This window comes from Octopus bimaculoides, chromosome 24 (assembly GCF_046866305.1).
Source record: "Octopus bimaculoides isolate indiv1 chromosome 24, ASM4686630v1, whole genome shotgun sequence".
Taxonomy (NCBI): Eukaryota; Metazoa; Mollusca; class Cephalopoda; order Octopoda; family Octopodidae; genus Octopus; species Octopus bimaculoides.
The window spans coordinates 17,687,409-17,711,511 of NC_142951.1; the positions used below are offsets into that span (position 1 = coordinate 17,687,409).

The 24,103-nt window shown below is 37.3% G+C and overlaps 1 protein-coding gene across 1 annotated transcript in view; it reads left to right on the forward strand.

Annotated features, from left to right (window-relative positions):
* The window catches only part of LOC106880721 (DNA-directed RNA polymerase, mitochondrial), a 272,154-nt gene that overhangs the window by 43,034 nt on the left and 205,017 nt on the right, over positions 1 to 24,103 (forward strand). Inside the window, exons 3-7 of the mRNA XM_089341545.1 lie at positions 5,432 to 6,354; positions 9,358 to 9,483; positions 19,565 to 19,720; positions 20,826 to 20,894; positions 21,437 to 21,558. Of these exons, the coding sequence (XP_089197671.1) occupies positions 5,432 to 6,354; positions 9,358 to 9,483; positions 19,565 to 19,720; positions 20,826 to 20,894; positions 21,437 to 21,558 (1,396 nt within the window). The remainder of the gene's footprint in view (positions 1 to 5,431; positions 6,355 to 9,357; positions 9,484 to 19,564; positions 19,721 to 20,825; positions 20,895 to 21,436; positions 21,559 to 24,103) is intronic.

Below are 24,103 nucleotides of genomic sequence, written 5' to 3' on the forward strand. Positions count from 1 at the left end.
CACCACCACGTCAACTTATGTCACCTCTCATTTTCAACATACCTATGCCACAACAGTGTGTGTGTGTGCGTGCGTGTATATAGAAAATCATCATAGAAACTTGTGGCTTTCTTTAACATACATATCACACAATTTGCATATACACACATTTATGTCTGTATTTGTGTTTGTCTCTCCCCCATTACTTAACGATTGGTGCTGGTTTGATCACTGCCCCATAACCTAGTGGTTTGGCATAAGTGACCAGTAAAATAAGTACCAAGCTTTAATAAGTACAGAGTCAATTTTTTCAACTAAATCTTTCAAGACAGTGTCCAGTATAGCCACAGTCCAGCAACTGAAACAAATACAAATATAATGGTAAAAGATATGCACATTCTATAGAGGATCTTCCTTTGGTTTTGACAGTGAGCATTTGTTTGATCAGCAGTACTATTAGCTCACTAAATAAACATTTAAGTAACTGAGTATCCTACAGACATGTGTACTTTTAATGCAGTTATACTTGGATGTGTATTCTACTCTCACATTATCAGAAAGCTCATTAAAGTTCACTGGATGACTTGGTGCTTTGTCTAAAAGAGTAAAGCTTAAGATATTTTGTTTGGTACTGTACCTCTCAACAGCCAGACACAAAATGTAGACCACTCTTTGAAAATGCTCTTAATCATCTATGCCTTCTTATTTGAACACCAAATCACAGGTAGATAGAACTTTATATAATCTTTGAAAGCACTGAGATTTTTCAGAGTAATACACGAGAAGGGGCTTTAATTTGATATTATCAGTAGCTTTTCTTCACAGAAAAAGTATCCAATGATTTCTGGAAGCTTTAAATGACAGTGTTGATTTTTCATCTTAAGAAATACTTTTAGCAGGTATGCACTTCAGAAAAGTACAGTTTCATAAACATTGTCTCCTTGCTCTGTGTGTAGCCTTTATTCATCAATCATTTTCTTCAACCACTCAGAATAATTAGAAGCATTCCTTGTATCAATGCTGGCAGCTTCACCAGTCATTTTTACGTTGTGCAAATTCAAGGCTTCTTAAACCTTTCAAACCAGCCTTTACTAGCCAGAAGAGGTTTTTCATTATGAGTTTCACCTTCCTTTTTCTGAAAAATCATCATAGAAACTTATGGCTTTCTTTAATTATCAGTACATTATGTCAAATCTGATCCTGAATCCATACTCCCAAGAGCTATACCATTTTTAGCACCACATTAGATCTATGGAAAAGTAGGGTCTGAGTTAAAAAGTAACCTCTTGAGCAGCTGACCTAATTTTCTCTCAAATGTTACTTATTATTTCCTTTAATGTTTAAGCAAAGTGGCTGATTTTTTTCTCTTGCATTTTAAACCATCAAGTTTAATAACCAAGTTAATCTTTTTATGGTTCCTTTTCACACTACTGTCTTTGGTTCAACTTGATCACTTGTTTCCAGACATCTTAGATTACAGGTTAATCCAACAGGGGCAGTAATCAACATGTATCCACAACAAACATGTAAAGAAAGAACTGTTTTGTGAGAACAAAATGTTGTCTTATTCGTTTGGATGTAAGAATGTAAATGAGAAGCTGGAAGGGTGAAGTAGGGGGAAATACAGTATGAGTACAGTTAATCAAAGGGTGAACAGGTTCATGGGCACTTCACTCCTTGCACCTCTCACTTAAGCCATAAAACCTCTACACTCTACTCTCTCCCTCCCACACACATACATCATTGTATTGACACAGAACATAAGTAACTACAGATATTGTTATTATGCTGATACTATTATCAATGTCAGTTAGTTATTCAAAAGTTGGTGGGTGATAGTAGTGCTCATGTTGGTTGTATTGGTTTTGGTATCAGTGATCATATTTTGTGGCATTAGTCATATTTTGTTAATTATATTGTTGTTGTTGTTTGACCTCAAGTGAATCTTCATTGACTTAATATCAAAGACCTAAGATCAACTTTTAAAATGCATGAGGGTACCACATTATCTTATGTCATTTTCTTTTATTCTAGATAGAGTTGCTTATCTTGTTCTTAATATTGTTGCTGTTGTTGTTGATGATAAAGGTGTTGGTGGGTTGGTAATGGCAATGGTTGTATTAGTTGTGGTGTTGATTGTGTTGATATTGATAGATAGTGGTGGTGGTGGTGGTAATGTCTATTTGAGATGTAATCAAGACGATTACTGCAATCTACAGTATTCTTACAACACATCTAAATTATTATACATTACAAAGGCTACTTCTGTAGCTAATAGCTAATTTATTTGATACATAACCCACAAGCATTTTGCAACATCACTGACTAAGCAGTACAATTTACACTGATATCGCATGCCTATCTGCTGGTACTGGCAAAATTTTGTCAACTGATACTATCTGTGCTTTTTTTTTTCCCCTTAACATTTATACAAGATGACTTTGCAGGACAATTACTGCAATCTACAGCATTCTGAACAACACATCCAAATTAAGTTGGATGTGCAAATATATATATACAAATAGGCCTTGCCGGTGCTGGTACCATGTAAAAAGCACCCAGTTTACTCTGTAAGGTGTTTGCTATTAGGAAGGGCTGGTGCAGTCTTCTGCCTAGTCAGCATCTGTCAGCATGAAAACAGACATTGATGATGATGATGATGATGATAGATGCATGTGTGTTCTCATCATGGCTCAAGAAAATATGAAATATACACAGTCACACACACTTCTATTTATGTATCATGATTATAATTTTTCTAACTGTTAGCTATAGCTTCATCATAACTAAAATGTTGAAGTGTCTGCTTAGCTAAGAAGAATGTGTAGTTTTTAAATTCTTAAATTTTGTTCAAGCTTGTCATGGCAACATTACTGTCTCCTGAAAATTAGTAGTCATACTTTACAATTTCTATTAGTGTGAAATCTTGTAACTTGAGGTAGCTTTAACATGGGGTATACAATTCAACAAACAAACTTCCTATCTGTTTCTGTCTATCCAGTTTTACTCAAAGCTTACATTGATCTGAGTTTACAGTAAAAGATACTCATGATGTCATAGAGTGAGATCGAACCCAGGAACTCATGATTACGATGTGAACTCCTTTACCACTTGACCATGCCTACATCCACTGTCTATATACAGGGTATTTAAAAAAATTTGTTACCATTTGAGTTGTAAATATTTGAGTAACTACATAGTCTAGGTAAATGAAACTAAACAGGCTTAAGGTTGAGCAAAGTAAGATTTATTCATCAAAATTTGAATGAGAAATTCAAAGGTATGAAAAGTTCATGAATGATTTGACAAGTTTTCACAAAGTTTCAATATATGTATCCCTTGTGACACAGCACACATCAAGTCAGTAGTCTTGCTCCTGCCAAATATGCTGCAGCATGTCTTGGGTAACAGTCTCCAGTGTGGCAGTAATTCTAAGCTTGTAGGAAGAGTGGGTGGACATAAACCAGTCCCTTCACATAACGTCAGAGAAAAAGTTACAAGGTCAGGTGAACATGGAAGCTATTTCAACAGTACCTTGTCTTCATCACCAGCATGCCCACTCCACTACCCTGCCAGATTCTCATTGAGATAAACCCACACAGTGAGTTTCCAGTGAGGTGGAGCTCTGTCTTGTTGAAAAATGAAGTGTTCATGTTGATCTGCAATAAACTTATCAATGAGCCAGTTCTGAAGCATTTGCAGATAAATATTTTACTGGTTACATTTCCCTCAAAGAAGATTCTTGGAGATGGCACAGAACACATTCACTTTTGGGAAGTCCCTCATGTGCTCAACTGAGGAACAAGATGATTTTCAAACTTGTCTTCAAATTTCTCTTGCATATCAACACAGAATTGCTTGTGCATTTGTTTGTCATCTGTCTTTAAGGCCTGAACAAGCTGTAGCTTATAGGATGTCATTCACAAGCATTTCTTTGTGATGCACCAAACTGTGGTAAGAGGAATCTGGGTTTCCTAACTTGCTCTTCTTAGGGAGTTCCTGGGGCTCTGCAAAAATGTTTCCCAAATCCACTCAACCCTCTTCTGACATCGGTGGTTGTCCAGATGCTTTTGCCCTGTACAAACAGCCTTCGACTTTGAACTTTTTTGTGATATGCCTGAACCTGCATTACAGTTCGTTAATTTTTTTGCATATTCTTTTACAAATGCATGCTGCACAGTCCTTTTCAACTGTGTTTAAGCATACTTGAATACAGAATGCCTTTTCTTTTCCAATAAAAGGCATTTCTATACCTGAAAATTTAAAAAAAAAACATTAAACAGAATTTGAGTTGGTTTTACACATTTTAAAATTTGAGATCATATGAACAAAAATTGGTCAAGTTATTAGATTAAAAAAATGATATCAATTTTTCTGAAACACCCTATACATCACCTAATGTCACCACTACACCATTTGTGTACATTCACCCAATTATAATCTATTGACATACCTGATATTAACATTATCTGTGTACATTATATGTCCTCACCACTACAATCTATATACACCACTTAATGTCACCACTACATCAACTCTATACATCACATCCATACCACTGCAATCTGTATACATTGCCTAATATCAACACACATTATTCATCTACACAATGTGTCAACACTGTCAAAATCATTCCTCCAATAACCATTGTCTGACCCCTTTAATACTCAACCATTCTCTCCAATCTTAAAATATCGCATCATTGAGAATGAAATGTCTGATTTTGAACTCAAAGTTTATGTTACTTTAGCTCAACAAAAAGCAATGCAGTTAATCAAAGTATGCACCTTTTGTCATTTTATCGGTAGCTTATTTATGCCAGCAATGAAGACTTCTGGAGAGCAAGAGGTGATGAAATCATGAAAGGCTGTTTTTGCATCTTCTTCAGATTTGAATTTTTTCCTTGCAAAAAGTTGTCTAATGCCTGGAAAACATGATAGTCAGTTGGTGCAAGGTCTGATGGATGACAGAGTACTTCCAGGTTCAGTTCCTGTAACTTGAGTATCATTCTTTGTGCAACATGTGGTCAAGCATTGTCTTGCAAGAGAATTGACCTGTCTCTCTTGACCAATTTCAGTTGTTTAATTGCAAGTTCAGTCATCATTTCATCCACTTGGTTGATGTATACATCCGCTGTAATTGACTTATCAGGTCTCATGAAGCTGTAGTGGATGACACCAGTGCTGGACCACCAAAGAGACACCATTAGCTTTTTTTGGTGAATATTCGTTTTTGGATTGTATTTTGGCATAAGAAAATCAGACATTTCATTCTTAATGACCTGATATTTCCATTTGTTTCATAACATTTTTTTAAAAATCGTTTTAACACTGATGTTTACTAATTGAGACAACATAAATGGTATTTATTTCTGTTCTGTCATTTTCTCTTTAAAAATTGAATGTGTGTCTGACATTTTTTTCTTTTTTTCTTCTATTGTTATTTCTTTCAGTGTTGAATGCTCGTCTAAGCCAGTTGCAGGGATCCAGTGATGAATTTCATGTCCTTCGACCTGCACACCATGATGGCAGTTTTGAGGACCGTTTGCAAGAGCTTCGTTATTTTTATGATAGTGCACCAATTGGTTTCGAAAGATCAGTGAGTGTTTGTCCACTTTCAAACATTACTCCTGCTTTTATAAAAGAACTCATGACTACACAGCAGAAACTGACAGAAATCAGCAGTGATGTGTGGCATCAAGACTACAAATCATTCCACAATCAAATGATGGCTGTCATTAAGAAATCAAAAGGGAAGAAGAAACAACCTGTTTCTTTAAAAACCACAAAACGAAACTTAAAGGTATCATGGAAAGAAAACAAAAATGTTACTGATAAATTACACAGACAAAAAGAACTGTGCCAAACTGTTGTCCCTACATTGGTCTCTCCTCCTGGAGAATGTTTTGCCACTGAAGAAGATTTTGCCTCTGGAAAGTTTTCTACCTCAGAAGAAGTTTCTGTCCCAGGAGGGGATTTTGTCAATGTCTTGAAATGTATGCATGATAATCAATTTGTCAGTGAAGAAGTCCTCCTATCTGAAAGGAATCACACACATTTGTACACTGACATAGACACAGAAGAGGTTAACAGTTTTACAGACACTTCAAACCAGATAGTTCCTGGTTCAGTAGATCCTAAACCTTGCTCTATGCCAGATGCTAATTTGGATTCACAAAAGGCTGTTACAACAGCAGCTGCTACTGTCAGTACTGCTAATACCAAAGCCAAGACCAAACCTCAAAGCAAAAAGCCAGCCATAAATCTAAAAAAAAGTCGAAACTTAGAGAGATGGCGGCAGAACCCAATTGAAATGAACTTGATGTTCAATAATGACTTAGAGGCTTATGTTAATGCTTGTCTTTTCTCTGGAATGGTAAGGATTGTTTTGCTACTCTATTTCTTTTTTACCCATCAACATCTATCAACACTTCTTCAGCTGGAACCTTTGTTGTTGTTTAGCTTGTCTAGCCATAGATTGCCTCAGATGGAGCAGACCTATGGTGAAAGGCATTATGATCTTCGCCATTTCTTTTTTTTATATACATGTAAGATCACATTGTCTAATGTTTCCTTCATTTTCCTTAAGATGATAGGGAGAGATTCGAAGGAGATTTTGATATTTCTAGCTGATGAAGTTACTATATAGAAGCTTGATTGCTGAACCTTTTATTTTTTATCGTATTTCTATTACTTGTTTCATTGGAGTGTGGCCATGCTGGGGTGCTGTCTTCAAAGGTTTAGTCAAACAAATCTCCAGTATTATTTTTTAAGTTTGTTACTCATTCTAGTCTCTTTTGCTGAAACACTGTGTTACAGGCATGTAAACAAACCAACACCAATTGTCAAGGTGGAGGAACAAACACAAAGACATACACACATATATAGATACATACATTGGACTCACACAGTTTTTGTTTACCAAATTCACTCACAAGCCATGCAATGGGACTGAACCTGAAATCACGTGGTTGCAAAGTGAGCTTCTTAATCATACAGCCGTGCTTGCACCTACCTATTATGAAGTCGATGTTGTTAAATGTAGCTCATCTTGTTTCTGATAGACACAATGGTGGATCACATAAGGCAAAATTAATAACTGTCATGGCTGTGTGGTCAAGAATTTTGCTTCACTATCATTATCAAACAGTCCAAGGTTTGATCTTATGGTGCATCTTGAGCAAGTGTCTTCTGCTCTAATTTTTAAAACCTAAGTCTTGTGAGTGAGATTGGATAGAGAGAAGCTGTTTTGAGGGCTCATTCCTGTTTTTGAGTGTAAACCTAATCATCTCTTGGTTCTTTGCAGAGTCCAGTCTATTGCAAGCATTTGGACTAAGTCTCCAATCTGAGTATTACCTAACTCTTCCAGTCTCAGATCCTGCAAAATGTCCATGGAAGCTACCTTTCCTCCTGAATGCACCTAACAAAAATAAAAAAAAAAAGTTATTTCCTAAGTCATCTTCTGCAGTATTTGAACTCCAAATGTAAAGAGCCAGAAGAAATACCACTAAGCAGTTCGTTCATTGTGTAAACAATTCTAAGCCTTTGACTGAGTCCCTTGCTCTGTTATCTAGTGATCTCCAAGAAAGTTAGAAGTAGATGAATAGCTTTTGGAGCCATACACGCCATGTATAGGGGCACTGTCAGTAGAGTGAGTGTTAGCCATGAGTACAGCGATGAATTTAGTGTACTAGTTCACTAGGTCTTGATACTCAGTCTCTGCCTATTCATCATAGCCTTCCAGGCTAAACAGAGAAATTTAAGACTAGCTGTCCTCAGGAACTACTATATATTGATGATCTCATTCTTATAGCAGAATCTGTAACAGAATTGGAAAGGAAATTCCAGGTATGGAAGCAAAACAAAACCTGAAATGAAAAGGCTTTAAAGTTAACCTAGCAAACACCAAAGCAAGTGGATAAGACTCTCTTTCTGTCAGGTAAAGTGGATGTTCTGAACGTATAGTTGCTAGAATGTGAGTAAGATGGTAACAAAACATTTTTCTCTCAGAATCAAAGGTAGAGTGCATGATACTTGTATATAAACAACTATACTACATGGTTGTGAGACATGGGCCCTGAATACAGAGGACATGCAACAACTGAAAAGGAATGAAGCCTGTGTACTCCAATGGATGTGCAACATCACTGTGCATATATGACAAAGTGCAAATATGTTGAGAGAAAAGTTGAGCATTAGACAAATCAAATGTAGCTTGGAGGAGAAGACTGTGATGGTTTGGTTGTGATGTGTATGAATGGGCACAGATGTCAATGGCTTAGAATGAATGAGTCTTGTAGAAAAGGGAGACCCAGGAAGACATAAAATGAAGTTGTGAAGGTTGATCTCAAAATGCTGAGCCTCACAGAGGAGATAACAATGAACTCGGACATCTTGCGATATGAGGTACAAGCCATTCACCTCAGCAAACTGAGTTCTGGAAGTAACGTGTATTATGTGCGCTCCACCCACACATTACATTGATTTATTCCCCACTCCACTCATACGATGTACCAAACTACATATCATCATGCACTCAGCCTATCTTTTCTCACCTGCTCCTGCAGCCTAACCCCTCCTTGTCTTCTTTCTGGTTATTCTCCCCTTCCAACTATATCATTGCTATCCTGCTTCTCCTCCACCTCCTATTCCCTTCTGCATCTCTATCTTCCCCAATTCATGACTTATTGGTTATTACTCTTCAACCTTATCCAACTTCAATTACAGCTGCAGATGTATCCCCATCCCCTCATCTTCAGCTCTCCTTAAATCTTGTAATAGTCCCACCCACTTCCACTTACCTCGTGCTTTGAGGGATCACCTAGGCAGTTCAACTACATATTCCTTTGCAGTTCTTAATAATCATTCTCTCCTTCCCTTACTAAATGTGAGTAACCATGCAGCTCTTCTGCAAGTACCTGTTCTGGTTCCACATTCTCTCATACTCTAACAGAAAACCGACCCCCCCCCCCCGCCTCCCTTGCTATTTGTAGTCTTGTGAACTACATGGTGACCTCAATAATGCTGGTGGTACAAAAAACTATACAGACATGATAGAAAGTGGTTGGTATTAGGAAAGGCATCCAGCCATAGGAACCCTGCCACAGCAGACATTAATGCATAATGCAGTTCTTGGTCCCACTGAATCCTGTCAAACCATGCAACCCATGCTAGCATGGAACAAAGATGTTAAGTGATGATGATGAACAACAAACTATGAACCCTCTAAATCACATACATGATTGCTGATTTAGAAGTTTTATAGTTTGTTGACATGACTTTATTATATTTTCCTACCCTACTTCTCTTCTTATTTTGTTCCACTCCTCACCTTTATGTGTCAGGCCCTTCCAGTAAAATGGTTTTTTTGATCCTTTAGGTCAACAAAGCTTTGGCTATCATCAAGTTCTATAACTACCAACACAAGCACCGACCTGCTGAAGTTACATTGAAGATCATAAAACCAGAGATTTATAGCAACATTATGCATGCACTGGCTAAACAGGTGAGACAATATATATAGGAATGAAATGTTCTTATGAGTGTTACAAATACATATATCTCTGTGTGGGTGTGTGTGTGTGTGTGTGTGTGTGTGTGTGTGTGTGTTAATAAAGTGCATTCCAGAAATTTTCAGACTTTTTCTGGACAGATATTTATTGATTTTGAAGTACAAAACTCTAATCTTCAAAATATGATTCATTTCAATGCACTTGTAGTGCTTCAACCACTTTGTGAAGGCCTCATGGAAGTCTTCCAAAGTGGGAGTGTTCAGGATACTTGACACAACCTCTCACATCTTTGAAGTTTTCCTTCAGCATAGGGAACAACCAAAAGTCAAGGGGAGCAAGGCCTGGACTGTAGGGAAGGTGGGGAACAGTTTTGATGCACACCTCTGTCAAGTAGTTGGTTTCCAGGATACTTTTCACTGAGCACCCTGGGAACAAACTTTTGACAAATTTTGCAAATGTTTAGATAATCATGAATATGTGTATGGTTGCTAGACCAACTCCAAACTGTGTATGCTTATTGTCTTTATAGATACACAACAGTCTTCATCTAGAAAATTGCGAATTTTCTCAACCAGTTCTGATGTTCCTACGTCCCCCATCCTCCCACACTTCTTATCATCTCTTACCTCCTCTCTACCATCCTTGAACCTCTTGTGCCAGCAAAAAAGTTAATCTATATACAGTCTGGAACATTTCATAAGTTTCTGTAGTATTTTTTCCCAGCTTAAATAATGTTTTTTTCATGGTCAAACATGCTTTTGGAAATTATTAGAAATGATTGTCACTGCTTGTATGACAGTGATGCTCATTTGTCAAAACAAGGAGACACTAACACATCCACACATGCATACGCATATACACAAACACACATATGTGTACACCAAGTTTCTTTTAGCATCTGTTTACCAAATTAACTCACAAAGCTTTGGTTGACCTAGGTCTGTGGTAAAAGGGATTAAAAGATCCAGGCAGAAAGCACTCAGTGTTAAACGAACTTGGTTAACTATATTCAACAGACACCAATAAATGCAAATAGAATAAACAGCCATGTTAATTCCTCATGAATGACAAATAGATCCAAATTTCATTTAGAAGAATTTCAAGATATTTGGAGTATAAGACAACAAAGACAAGAATGGAGAAAATCACATCTTTAATTGGTGATGGCATTTACATTCTTAACTGAATTAGGGGGTGGATTATATAGAGATGATGCTCTTTTCATTATCTATAGGCCTAATAAGGTTAATCTTGAAAGGTTCCAGGAAAAGCTTTTTAAATTCTTTGAGTGTCTCAGTCTCTTTATCTCAATAGAAAATGATTATACTAAGGTTAACCTCCTTGATGTTACTTTGTATTTAAGTACTGAACCATATCATAAACCAAATGGGTGTTTATGGTATGTGAATAAAAATTTTAATCATCTTAGAAACATCATAAATTCTATCATTAAAAATATATTTGTGGCTTTCAGCTAATGATGTTGTATTTGCACAAAAGGAAAATTAATATAACCACACATTATTTGAAGCTGAGTACAAGGACAAAATTTACTATATCCAGAGTTAAAATACTAATAATATTCCCAGAAATGATAGAATGTTAAATGTGTTGAAGTGTTATAAAAATAATTACATCAAGCAATCTTATTTAACTAAGCTAAATAATGGCTAGAATAATGATGCAAATAAGATGAGTAAAAAACTAAGTATTGAGGATAAACATTAACAAGCATAGATTCAACTCTATAGACCCTAAATATATGGTTAATAATAATAATGATAATCATTTCTACTAAAAGCACAAGGCCTGAAATTTGGGTGGGAGGGGGAGACTAGCTGATTACATTGACCCCATTGATGCCTGAAAGGATGAAAGGCCAAACTTTGCCTTTCATCCTTTCAGGCATCAAGCTTGGTGGAATTTGAAGTCAGAATGTAAAGACAGACGAAATACTGTTAAGCATTTTACCCAGCATGCTAACTATTCTGCCAGCTCACTGTCTTGATGTACATGATGATGATGATGATGGTGGTGCTGGCGGCAGCGGCTGTGGCTTTTAATCTAGGCACAAAGCCTAAAATTTAGGGAAGTGGGATAGTCGATTACATTGATCCTAGTATGTAACTGGTACTTAGTTTATCGACCTCGAAAAGATGAAAGGCAAGGCCAACTTCAGTGGAATTTGAACTCAGAATGTAAAGACTGACAAAATGCATTTTTGCCTGGTATGCTAACAATTCTGCCAGCTCGCCACCTTCAAATCAGAATAATAATCCTTTCTACTATAGGCACACGGCCTGGAATTTGTGGGAAGGGATCTAGTCAATTTCACTGGTACTTAATTTATTCCCCCACCCCACCCCAAGGATAAAAGGCAAAGTCAACCTCAAAAGAATTTGAATCCAGAATGTATCGATGGACAAAATACTGCTAAAGATTTCATTCAGTGTGCTAATAATGATTCTGCCAACTCACCACCTTATAAATAATAATAATAATAATAATAATAACACTTTCTACTATAGGCCCAAGGCCTGAAATTTTGTGGAGAGTGGATAGTCAATTACATCAACCCTGGTACTCAACTGGTACTTATTTTATCGTGCTTGAAAAGATGAAAGGCAAAGTCGACATCAGCAGAATTTGAACTCAGAACATGAAGACGTACAAAATACCACTTATCATTTCATCTGGTGTGTTAACGATTCTGCAAGCTTGCTGCCTTAATAATAATAATAATTAGTCTCTCTGGCTTTCGTTGACATGGAGAAAGCTTTTGACAGGGTCCCCTGATCCCTTATCTGGTGGTCAATGAAGAAGCTAGGGATAGATGAATGGTTAGTGAGAGTTGTACAAGCTATGTACAGGGATGCTGTCAGTAAATTGAGGCTTGATGATGAGTACAGTGAAGAATTCCGGGTAGGGGTAGGGGTCCACTAAGGATCAGTCCTCAACCCCCTCTTATAGTCCTCCAGGGAATAACAGAGGAATTCAAGACAGGATGCCCTAGGGAGCTCCTCTATGCTGACGACCTTGCTCTAATTGCTGAGTCACTATCAGAACTAGAGGAAAAGTTTCAGGTGTGGAAGCAAGGATTAGAATTGAAGGGCCTTAGAATCAACCTAGCAAAAACCAAAGTCTTAGTTAGTAGGAAGGCAGACAAACCACAAATCCCTTCAGGTAGATGCCCCTGCTCAATTTGTAGAAAAGGTGTAAGTAGAAACTCCATAAGATGTACCCAGTGTAAGCTATGGACACATAAGAGGTGCAGCAATATCAAAGGAAGGCTAACTGGGAAGATAGTTTTCGTGTGTGGAAAATGCTCTGGAGCAATAAACACTGAAAACATGCAGAGAACAGCTTCCATCACATTCTGGGGGAAAAACTACATGTCGTTGATGGCTTCTGTTACCTAGGTGACCAAGTCAGTAGCAGGGGGTGGATGCTCCAAAAGTGTAGCTGCTAGCCTGGGCAAAGTTCAGAGAGCTCTTACCTCTGCTGGTGACAAGGAAGGGGCCTCTCGCTCAGAGTAAAAGTTAAACTGTATGATGCATGTGTGCGAACAGCTATGCTACATGGCAGTGAAACATGGGCTGTGACTGCTGAGAACATGCGTAAACTTGCAAGGAATGAAGCCAGTATACTCCGCTGGATTTGTAATGTCAATGTGCATACACAACAGAGTCTAAGCACCCTGAGAGAAAAGTTGGACTTAAGAAGCATCAGATGTGGTGTGCAAGAGTGACAACTGCACTGGTATGGTCATGTGTTGCAAATGGATGAGGACAGCTGTGTGTAAAAGTGTCATACCCTAGCAGTTGAAGGAACCTGCGGAAGAGGTAGATCCAGGAAGACCTGGGGTGAGGTGGTAAAGCACGACCTTCGAACATTAGGCCTCACCGAGGCAATAACAAGTGACCGAGACCTTTGTAAATATGCTGTGATTGAGAAGACCTAGCAAGCCAAGTTAGACTATAACTGTGGCCTATGCCAGTGCTGTATAACCAGCCCATTTAAGAGTACCCTTCAATCATGGAACAATAAACTATGCTTGTGAAGACCTGTTAAGGCAAGTGAAATTGCTGTCATGGCTGATGACAGTACCGCTTGATTGGCACCCGTGCCAGTGGAACATTAAAAGCAACATTTGAGCGTGATCATTGCCAGGGCCACTGACTGGCTCCTGTGCTGGTGGCACGTAAAGAAGCCCCATTTGAGCGTGGTCGTTGCCAGTGTCGCTGGACTGGCTCCTGTGCAGCTGGTGCATAAAAAGCACCATTTGATCATGGCCGATGCCAGTACCACCTGACTCGCCCTCGTACTGGTGACACATAAAAGGACCCACTACATTCTCTGAGTGGTTGGCATTAGGAAGGGCATCCAGCTGTAGGAACTTTGCCTGATCAGATTGGAAATTGGTGCAGCATTCTGGTTCATCAGCCCTCAGTCAAAGCGGATGTTAAACAATGATGATGATTATGATGATATGTATAACTTTAAGAATAAAAATTACAGTAGCAGAAGATCTAATATTAATAATCTTACTATAAAGAAAAATGTATATATAAATAATAGTAAGACTAAATCAAGGAATATTATCTAGTATAATGCACCATTCACTTAGCTACCAATAATCTTTGGAAATTCTTTACTGCATTTGATAAATATTTCCTACCTTCAAGTAAGTATGGGAAATTATTTAATTGTCTTAGTATAAAATTTTCATATCGAACCACCTGAAATTTGGCTGAAATTGTAGCAGCACATAACAAAAGAAGAAATAGGCAGTATTTTGACTCAAAATCTGTAGATACGAGTAGAACCAATATTGTGAATTGTAGAATTAACTCTAATGATGATTTCTCTGAACTAGCTTTTGATACTTTATGAAAGAGTAATTCCAACTCTGATAATACAGTCAAGGTAACACCTAGTTTTGATATTAATTATAATACTGATAATAATCTGGCCTTAACGCCTACTTCTGAGAGTTTGTAATTGTAAAAACAAAATTTTCCTTTAGAAAATCAGTGTTTAAGGAAAAATTTAGTGTATCAATCATCATCATCATCATCATCATCGTTTAACGTCCGCTTTCCATGCTAGCATGGGTTGGACGATTTGACTGAGGACTGGTGAAACCGGATGGCAACACCAGGCTCCAATCTGATTTGGCAGAGTTTCTACAGCTGGATGCCCTTCCTAACGCCAACCACTCAGAGAGTGTAGTGGGTGCTTTTACGTGTCACCCGCACGAAAACGGCCACGCTCGAAATGGTGTCTTTTATGTGCCACCCGCACAAGCCAGTCCAGGGGCACTGGCAACGATCTCACTCGAAAATTCTACGGGAGCCAGTCAGGCGGTACTGGCAACGGCCATGCTCAAAATGGTGCATCTCATGTGCCACCTGCACAAGAACCAGTCCAGGGGCACTGGCAACGATCTTACTTGGCTTGCCGGGTCTTCTCGCGCACAGCACATTTCCAAAGGTCTCGGTCAGTAGTCATCGCCTCGGTGAGGCCCAATGTACGAAGGTCTTGCCTCACCACCTCAGCCCAGGTCTTCCTGGGCCTACCTCTTCCACGGGTTCCCTCAACTGTTAGGGTGTGGTACTTTTTCACGCAGCTATCCTCATCCATTCTCACCACATGTCCATACCAGCGCAATCGTCTCTCTTGCACACCACAACTGATGCTTCTAATGTTCAGCTTTTTTCTCAAGATACTTACACTCTGACGGGTATTCACATTGACATTACACATCCAACGGAGCATACTGGCTTCATTCCTTGCGAGCTTACGTATGTCCTCAGCAGTTACAGCCCATGTTTCACTGCCATGTAGCATGGCTGTTCGTACGCATGCGTCATACAGTCTGCCTTTTACTCTGAGTGAGAGTCCCTTTGTCGCCAGCAGGGGTAAGAGCTCTCTAAACTTTGCCCAGGCTATTCTTATTCTAGCAGCTACACTTTCAGCGCACCCACCCCCACTACTAACTTGGTCGCCCAGATAGCGGAAGCTATCGACTACCTCTAGTTTTTCACCCTGGAATGAGATAGAAGTTGTTTCCTGTTTGTTTACAGTCTTTATTGCACCTGAACATCTGCCACAAACAAAAACTAACTTGCTAGTTAACCTGCCTTTGATGTTGCTGCACCTCTTATGTGTCCATAGCTTGCATCGGGTACATCTTATAGAGTTACTACCTACTCCTTTTCTACATACTGAGCAGGGCCATCTACCTGAAGGGGTTTGTGTTTTATCTACCTTCCTACTTATTAGGATTTTGGTTTTAGCTAGGTTGACTCTAAGGCCCTTCAATTCTAGACCTTGCTTCCACACCTGAAACTTCTCCTCTAGTTCTGATAGTGACTGCGCAATTAGGGCAAGGTCATCAGCATAGAGGAGCTCCCAGGGGCAACCTGTCTTGAACTCCTCTGTGATTGCCTGGAGGACTATGATAAATAAGAGGGGGCTGAGGACGGAACCTTGGTGGACCCCTACCTCTACCCGGAATTCATTGCTGTACTCATTTCCAACCCTCACCTTACTGGCAGCATCTCTGTACATGGCTCACACAGCTCTCACTAACCATTATCAATGTAAGGTAATAACAAAGGATTGTAAATATTATATAGGTTCATCTGCTACAATTTGGAAATCTAGATTTCATAGCTATTCTTATTCATTCAAGTATAAAAGAAAATGTAATTCTATGAATCTGAATTAATGCATTTGTGATTTAAAAGATACAAACGTTAAGTATGATTTAAAGTGGTCCCTTATTAGTTATGCACCATCATAGAATATTGGCAATTCTAAATGTGATCTTTACCTTGAGGAAATGTATTATAAAATTACTTCTAAATTAATAACATTAAATTATAAAGGTAGTTTTACATTGAAATGTTCTCACAAATATAGAAAAACCTTTCAATATTTCAATTCTAAATAGCCCATTGCTTTTCATATAATATGCATAATTTTTCTTAAAATGTTTAGCATATTTATTAGACAGATAACTAATTGTTGTGATGTAGAATTTCTATATTTCTAATTGTTATAACATACAATTCATGTGCTTATCTCTCGCTGTCCACTAACATCATCAAAAGTTAAATACTAAACTGGCTTCTCTAAGAACGTTATATTTCTTCTGGTTTTTTTTTTGTATGCATTTGTCTACTAGAGATATTTTCGTAGTTTACTTTGAATCTAACCAATTTTGGATTGCCTTGATAACATTGTGTTAACATATATTTTCAGATATATTAATTTGACTGATATTTTTTGTGTCTAAATATGTTAACACAACAGAAACGATTATCGGTATTGTATGGTGTAATTACCAATTAAGGATGTGATTTTCTCCACTCTTGTTCTTGTTGTTATAATATATATGTGCAGACACGCACACACACACAAACAGGTCTGGGTGTGGATCTTTAGTAAGAAGTTTAATTCCCAACCACATAGTTCTGGGTTCAGTCTTCAAACAATTGTCTTCTACTATAGTCTTGGGCCAACCAATGCCTTGTTAGTAGATTTGGTGAATAAACTGAAAGCCCATAACATATATATGTGTGTGTATGTGTCTTGCCATCATGTCACAGTTGTAAAAGATGTTACTGTCATGCAGTGGCATTTGCTTCCAATATTCTGTGTGAACATATCTGGCCATAGGGAAATATTACTTTGCTTGGAAACAGGTAAGGGTTGGCAACAGGAAGGGCATCAAGCCATAGAAAATCTGTCTCAGATAAACTCTATCCAATCCATGCAAGCGTGGAAAAGTGGACATTAAATAATATTGATGGTGATGGGGGATTATATATATATATATATATATATATATATATATATATATATATATATATATATACATACATGTATGTATATATATATATATATATATATATATATATATATATATATATATATATATATATATATATACATACATGCATACATATATACATACATGCATACATATATGCATACATACATACATGCATACATACATGCATACATATATGCATACATGCATACATATATGCATACATACATACATACATACATACATATGTACGTATATATGTATGTATAGTGTAATAAAAAAATTGATAAAAAAAGTACAAAAAACTTTGTTGTGAGGAGTGGAAAATCCAGTGTTTTGAACACAGTCCTTCTTCAGGAGAAAAGTTGGAAGGAGAGAAATTAAGAGACACCAGAGTTTTACATCCTCTAAGTTGAAAAAGAAAAAAACTGGCTGCAACTAATATGGAATGCAGGACCATATGAACTTCATACATAAATAAGAAATGGTAGGAGAAATAGAAAGAAGAAAAGAACAATAAACTGAGGAGAAACATGCAAAGTTGAGAGTGAGGTGAAGGGAAAAGCTGAGGTGAGAGGGGAATTGAAAGATAAGAAATGGTTATAAGAATTAACAGGTGTAGAAGTAGAAGGAAAAATGTTCATTTAAGCATGTTGGTGACATGGTACCAAGTTTAAATATGACATGCTTCCTCTATTTCTTTGAGAATGTGGTTTCATAGTGTGCAGCATTACTGCACACTGATAGGTGAATGATGGAATGGCCTGTTGTGTTGAAATTAGTGGTAACAGGTTGGCCAGGCATACATAGTATGCTTTGAATATATTCCCATAAGTGATTAGCTAGGCATTGGTCTGTCTCCCCAATGTAAAGGGCACCACTAAGCTTGCATTTCATTCTAGACTTTTCTTGCTCCACCTCATTCTCTTACTTTTTATTTTTGACACTGTTTCTCCTACCACTTCTTGTTCACATATGAAGTTCATGTGGTCTTAAGTTCTGTATCAGTTGTAGCCAATTTTGTAAAACTGTTTTTGCTCATTAATTTCTCTCTCAACTTTTTGCCTGAAGAAGACCTGTGTGCAAAATGCTGGGTTTTCAACTCTTCAGAGCAAGTTCACTGTACTCTTATTATGCAGAACAACACCAGCTTCGTTGAAGTTTGTTTGATTATATATATATGTATGTATATCAATTATCTTGCTGGATAGAATTATTTATTTCAGTCTTTTGCTCTCTTTGGAGTATAATCAAGTTGACCATGGCAGGATTTTATCATCATTGTTTTAATATCCACCTTTCCATATTTGCATAGGTCATATGGAATTTGTTGTAACATATTTTCTGTAGCTGGATGCGCTTCCTGTCAGCAACCCTCACCTGTTTCCAAGCAAGGTAATATTTCATCATGGAAGATAGGAAATGACCATCATTGCTTGTATAATGCTGATATTCAGTTACAGTCATCACACGATTAGGGTACACATAAACACGCACACAAACACAGACGTGCATATACACATATGACAGGCTTCTTTTTGCTTCCCTATACTGAATTCACACACAAAACTTTGATTGGTCCAAGGCTATAGCAGAGGATAATTAACCAAGGCATCATGCAATAGGACTGAACCCAATCTGGCTTTCTGGTTGGGAAGCAACCTTTTTAACCAGACAGCCATATCTATACTTATAAATTAAAATGCTGAAACTAATTACTGCAAAATATTTCGTCTGATGCTCAGCTGATTCTGTCAATCAACTGAGAAAATATACTGAAGTCCGATTACTTGACTACTTCAAAATAGCAGCGCTGTGTTGCTCTTTTGGGATAGTACATTTTCTCAGTTGATTAACAGAATCAGAAGAATCTTTTATTGTTTTCAGAATATATTTCTGAATTAGGCCAAGGATTGGATTTGGAAGTTATATTTTAATAATCAGGTTTGCTGTTCTAACTACTGGCCTAAATTTTTTCTCTTTTCAGAAATATATTCTGAAAGCAATTAAAGAAGGAGAATATAAATTGAAACATTGCTTCAACAACATATCCAAGATGAGAAAAATAATCTGAAATGTTCTTGACTTTACTCAGTAATATTGAAAGATAGAATATCAATCATAATGTTGTTTCAACAACATATTGAAGATGAGATATTGTAGTTTGTTGATGGTTGCAGTTTTTGTTTTATTTTCTATAGTTTCTTTGCTTGTTTATTTCTCAACTTTTACAGGGAAATTTTGATTCCATCCAGGACCTCTTTAAGATGATGAAGATCCATTTAAAACCAACCCTGCAGTGTTATGCTGCTTGTCTTGAATGCTTTGGCAGGAAAGATTCTCCAGATCTTCAGCTTGGTCAACATATTCTTCAGGATTTAAAGAGAGATGTAGGTAGCTTCACATCACTTGTCAAGACCACTTGATATCTAAACTAATACTACTTGTTGACTACTAAAGGCCACTTGACAGCTACACTAAGGCTATCATCATCATCATCATCATCATCATCATCATCATCATCATGTGTCCATCTTCTATACTGGTATAGGTTGGATGGTTTGATTGGAGCTGGCAAGCCAGAAGACTGCACCAAAGCTCCACTGTCTGTTTTGGCATGGTTTTTACAGCTGGATGCTCTTCATAATGCCAACCACATTACAGAGTGGACTGGGTGCTTTTTACATGGTACCAGCACTAGCAAGGTCTGTTTAGCATAGTTTTTATGACTGGTTGCCCTTTTTAGTGCTGATCATGTTACAGAGTGGGTCGAGTGCTTTTCATGTGGCACCAGCACTGGCAAGGTCTGTTTTGGTATGGTTTTTATGGCTGGATGCCTTTCCTAATGACAACCACTTTACAGAGGGGGTTTGGTGCTTTTTATGTGGCTAAACTAAAGCCACCTACTGGCCAAACTATATAAATAATATAGTCATAGTAGACTATGTCTAAATAAAGACAGGACATAGATAATGTAGTCCTAAGTAACTATGCTTGAATATAAATACATTAAATAATGTAGTCTTAAAGTATACAATGTCTAAATAAAAGACAGGCCACAGATAATGTAGTTGGAAATACACTGTGTCTGAGGGTGAACAACAGAAATAGAACATGTGAGGAAAGAAATATATCAGATCCTTACTGGGTTATTCATTGAGCAAGAAAAGATTCTATTTACCTGTAGAGTACCAAGTGTAACTTAACTAGGTAGAACACCCTGTACTCTTGAGTTGTTGAACAAGTCAAAAACTCAGAATACAAGAAGTGGCAGTAAAATAACTGACTGAGAATTTAAATGATATTGCAGAATAGGCTTAATTGAACCATAATATTCTCTCACTGTCTTTCTCTCTTACTTCCTCTCTCTCTGTCACTCTCATACATTCTCCCTGTCTTTTATGCCTCTCCCTCCTCATTTTTTTTCTCTGTCTCACATTTCTACCTTATGCTCTCCTACCTCTTCCACTACTAGTACTACTTTCCATTTTTCAGGGTTACTGTGCATCACAGATATTTAACAGTTGTACATTCAGGAGAGATGAAAGACAATATGTGTTAAAGGTGAGACATATATATATTGTGTGTGTGTGTATATCCCTGTATGTATGTGTGTGTAAACATACATATTTATATATATATATATATATATATATATATATATATATATATATATATATATAAAAATAAACAAGAAGAATGAAGTGAGAAATTTTTTTACATGAATTGGTACTTGTTTCATCTGAATTCAACCTCATGAATATTGTTATACTAAAGTCAGTTGAAAAGTTAGTGTGTTGACCAAATACTCATGAAATGTGGCCAAATGAGGTTTATTTTTCAACATAGTCCCTCTTGTGATCCACACATTTCTTCCATCAGTGTTTCAGTACTCAGATCTCATTGGTGAAGAAACTTTCATCCTGTTGGTGAAAAAAGTCATTGACAGCAGATATGACATTGTCATAATAACTCAGAAAACATAGAAACAAACAAGCTTTTGACGGTTTTATAGATATTTCAAAATTATGATGCTAGGTGTTTCCATTATTTTGTCCAACCCCGGTATATGTGTGTGTGTAATGTTTAATAAATATCTATTACAGGCTCTAAAGCTGATCAGTCTTGATTATGAACCATCTAGCAAAGAAATCAATCTGAAATATTCAAGAAATATACTTCAAAACTTGAATACTCCTCCACTCCCTGATACGGTAAGTCAATATTTGTAAATCATATCTGAATATGTGTGTTTTGAGTGTGTGTATATGTGCACACACATGCACAGACCATCTGTATGAATGTCAGATTTTCCTATAAAAAACAAGATTCATTTTTAATACACTTTGGTACATTTCCACCTGTTTTATTTTTTAAATTGATTTGTGTGTGCATTTATATATGTGTGCATATTATTTATATGTGTGGAGGCACATGGCTTAGTTGTTAGGGTGATGAACTCATGATCATAAGATTGTGGTTTCAATTCCTGGTTCAGGCAAAATGCTTCATTTCATGTTGCTCCAATCTATACAACTGGTAAGGATGAGTAATTCTGTGATGGACCAGTGTCCCATCCAAGGAGGAATATATATATATATGCCAGAGAAACTGGGAAACTGGCCCTTTATGGACTAACCATTATGTATATGTGTTTATGAGGATATATATTATATGTATCTTCGTCATCATCATCATTGTTTCAACATCCACTTTGCTATGTTTGCAGGGTTGAGCAGAATTTGTTGAGGCAGTTTTTCTATATCTGTATTCTGTTCATGTCACCAACTCCCATGAGTTTCTAAGCAAGGTAATATTTCACCCAAAGTTAGACATGTTTTTAACAGAAAACTAGAAGTGAACAACATCGCATGTACAACTGTGATACTCTGTACAATTACCACATGATGTCATGATGCCCTTTTTCATGCCACCTTGGGTGAGATGGAATTCATTGAGGATGATATTTTTCTATGGCCAGATGTCCTTTCTATTGCCAACCCTCACCTGTCTCCAAGCAAGGTAATAATCCCCTTGTCTTATTGAGCAATGAGCAGCCCAGGCATAATTATGAGCCTTTGTGTTTACAAAGATCATCAACATATTAAGACATGTTGAGAAGCCCAGACATAACATTGTGACTGACTGCATGTATAAAACACCTGTATAAATAGTGAGGTTGTTATTTGTTTACAGCTCATGAACACACTTAAGGACAAGGAGAAAATACAAATCTCACAAAAACATGCATACACACAGACATGCATACATTATATACAGGGTTGGCCAAAAGTCACTTGACAGTAAATCAAAACCATTAAATTTCAAGACTTATTTGTGTTTAACAACTGAATGAATTTAATAAAAGCATCTAAATATGAAACATCAAAATTGTTCAAACTGAAATCCTTGAGCGACACATTTTTCCATTCGAGTCAATACAGAATTACAGATGGTATTTATGGAATTTTGATGTACTGTCAAGTGATTTAGGGCCAACCCTGTATATAAGACTAAGATGAAGATAAAGTTATTTGTATAGTAAAAGTTTAATGGTGATTAGTCCACTTAGAATCGCATAACACATAAATAATTAATTGTGCTAAATCATACAAGTATTGTATAATTATGCATGGTTAACCCTTTCGTTACTAAGCCAGCTTTAGCCGGCCGAAAAATGTATAGGAAAGTGGGTTATACATCATTAGATGTACACCTGACTTTCCTATATTAAATTAGGAATTGAACTGAACGCTGAACTCCAGACTATCAACACAGACAATATTTATTCATGGTGGAAAATATACATCTTTAATCTTGTTTGTTGTGACGTCTTCGGTGTGTGAGAACATTGGTTGTTGGGACGTTGGTATATTGATGTGAGCTGTCTAGCGTGAGTTCGAAAGATGGAGAGACAGCTAGACACGTCCTTGCTCAATCGCTGGCCAGCAAGAAAGAGAGCGATCAAAGCGGGAAAGCTTGGTTGTTGAATTCCACGCATGCGTGAGACTACGCATGCGCACAGCGTTACTACAGGGCTCCCCTCACCAGTGTGGAACGCACGATAATATTATTTTTTTGTTGGAACGCCTGAGGCAGGATGGCCACTGAAAACCACCCACAAGATGTAGCACAAACACACACAAAGAAAATGAAAGAAATGAAATGTACACTTGTGTGATACATGCATGCAATGTACAAATTGAAAGAATGAAAGAAAAACATGCAATATGGTGTGTCCCTGGTGGTGGGGTTGTTGGCGCACGACATTGTGGTAGATAGTACATTGGTGGAGAAGACGTCGGCTCAGGAACTGTAATATAGCTGTGTTCTGTATGTGTGGTTGTAATGATGTTGACGGTGGTAATGATGTCCTGTTGAAACTGTTGGCGACGTCGGGGGAATGCTTGTAGTTGGTAGTAGTAGTTGTTGTCGTCGCGGTGGTAATCTTGGTTGAACGAAGCTGGTGGCAAAAAGGCTGCTTGGTGATGATGGTGTTTGAAGAGGTGCGCTTTTACAGACGGTCGACAGACAAATCTCTGTACGACCATTAGCGAAAACCTTGAAGAAAATTTTTTTAACCCAAGATGAAATTGTTCGCATGTGACGATAGAAGATGATAAACACAACCGTATAAAATGAATAACAAGAGATATTTAGTGTGGCATAAAAGATGTATGTGTATGTGAGAGTGTGAATGCGACATATAAGAACATAATAAAAGACAGGCCGTCTATATGTATGTGAGATATTACAGCAGATAGAAAGTCAGT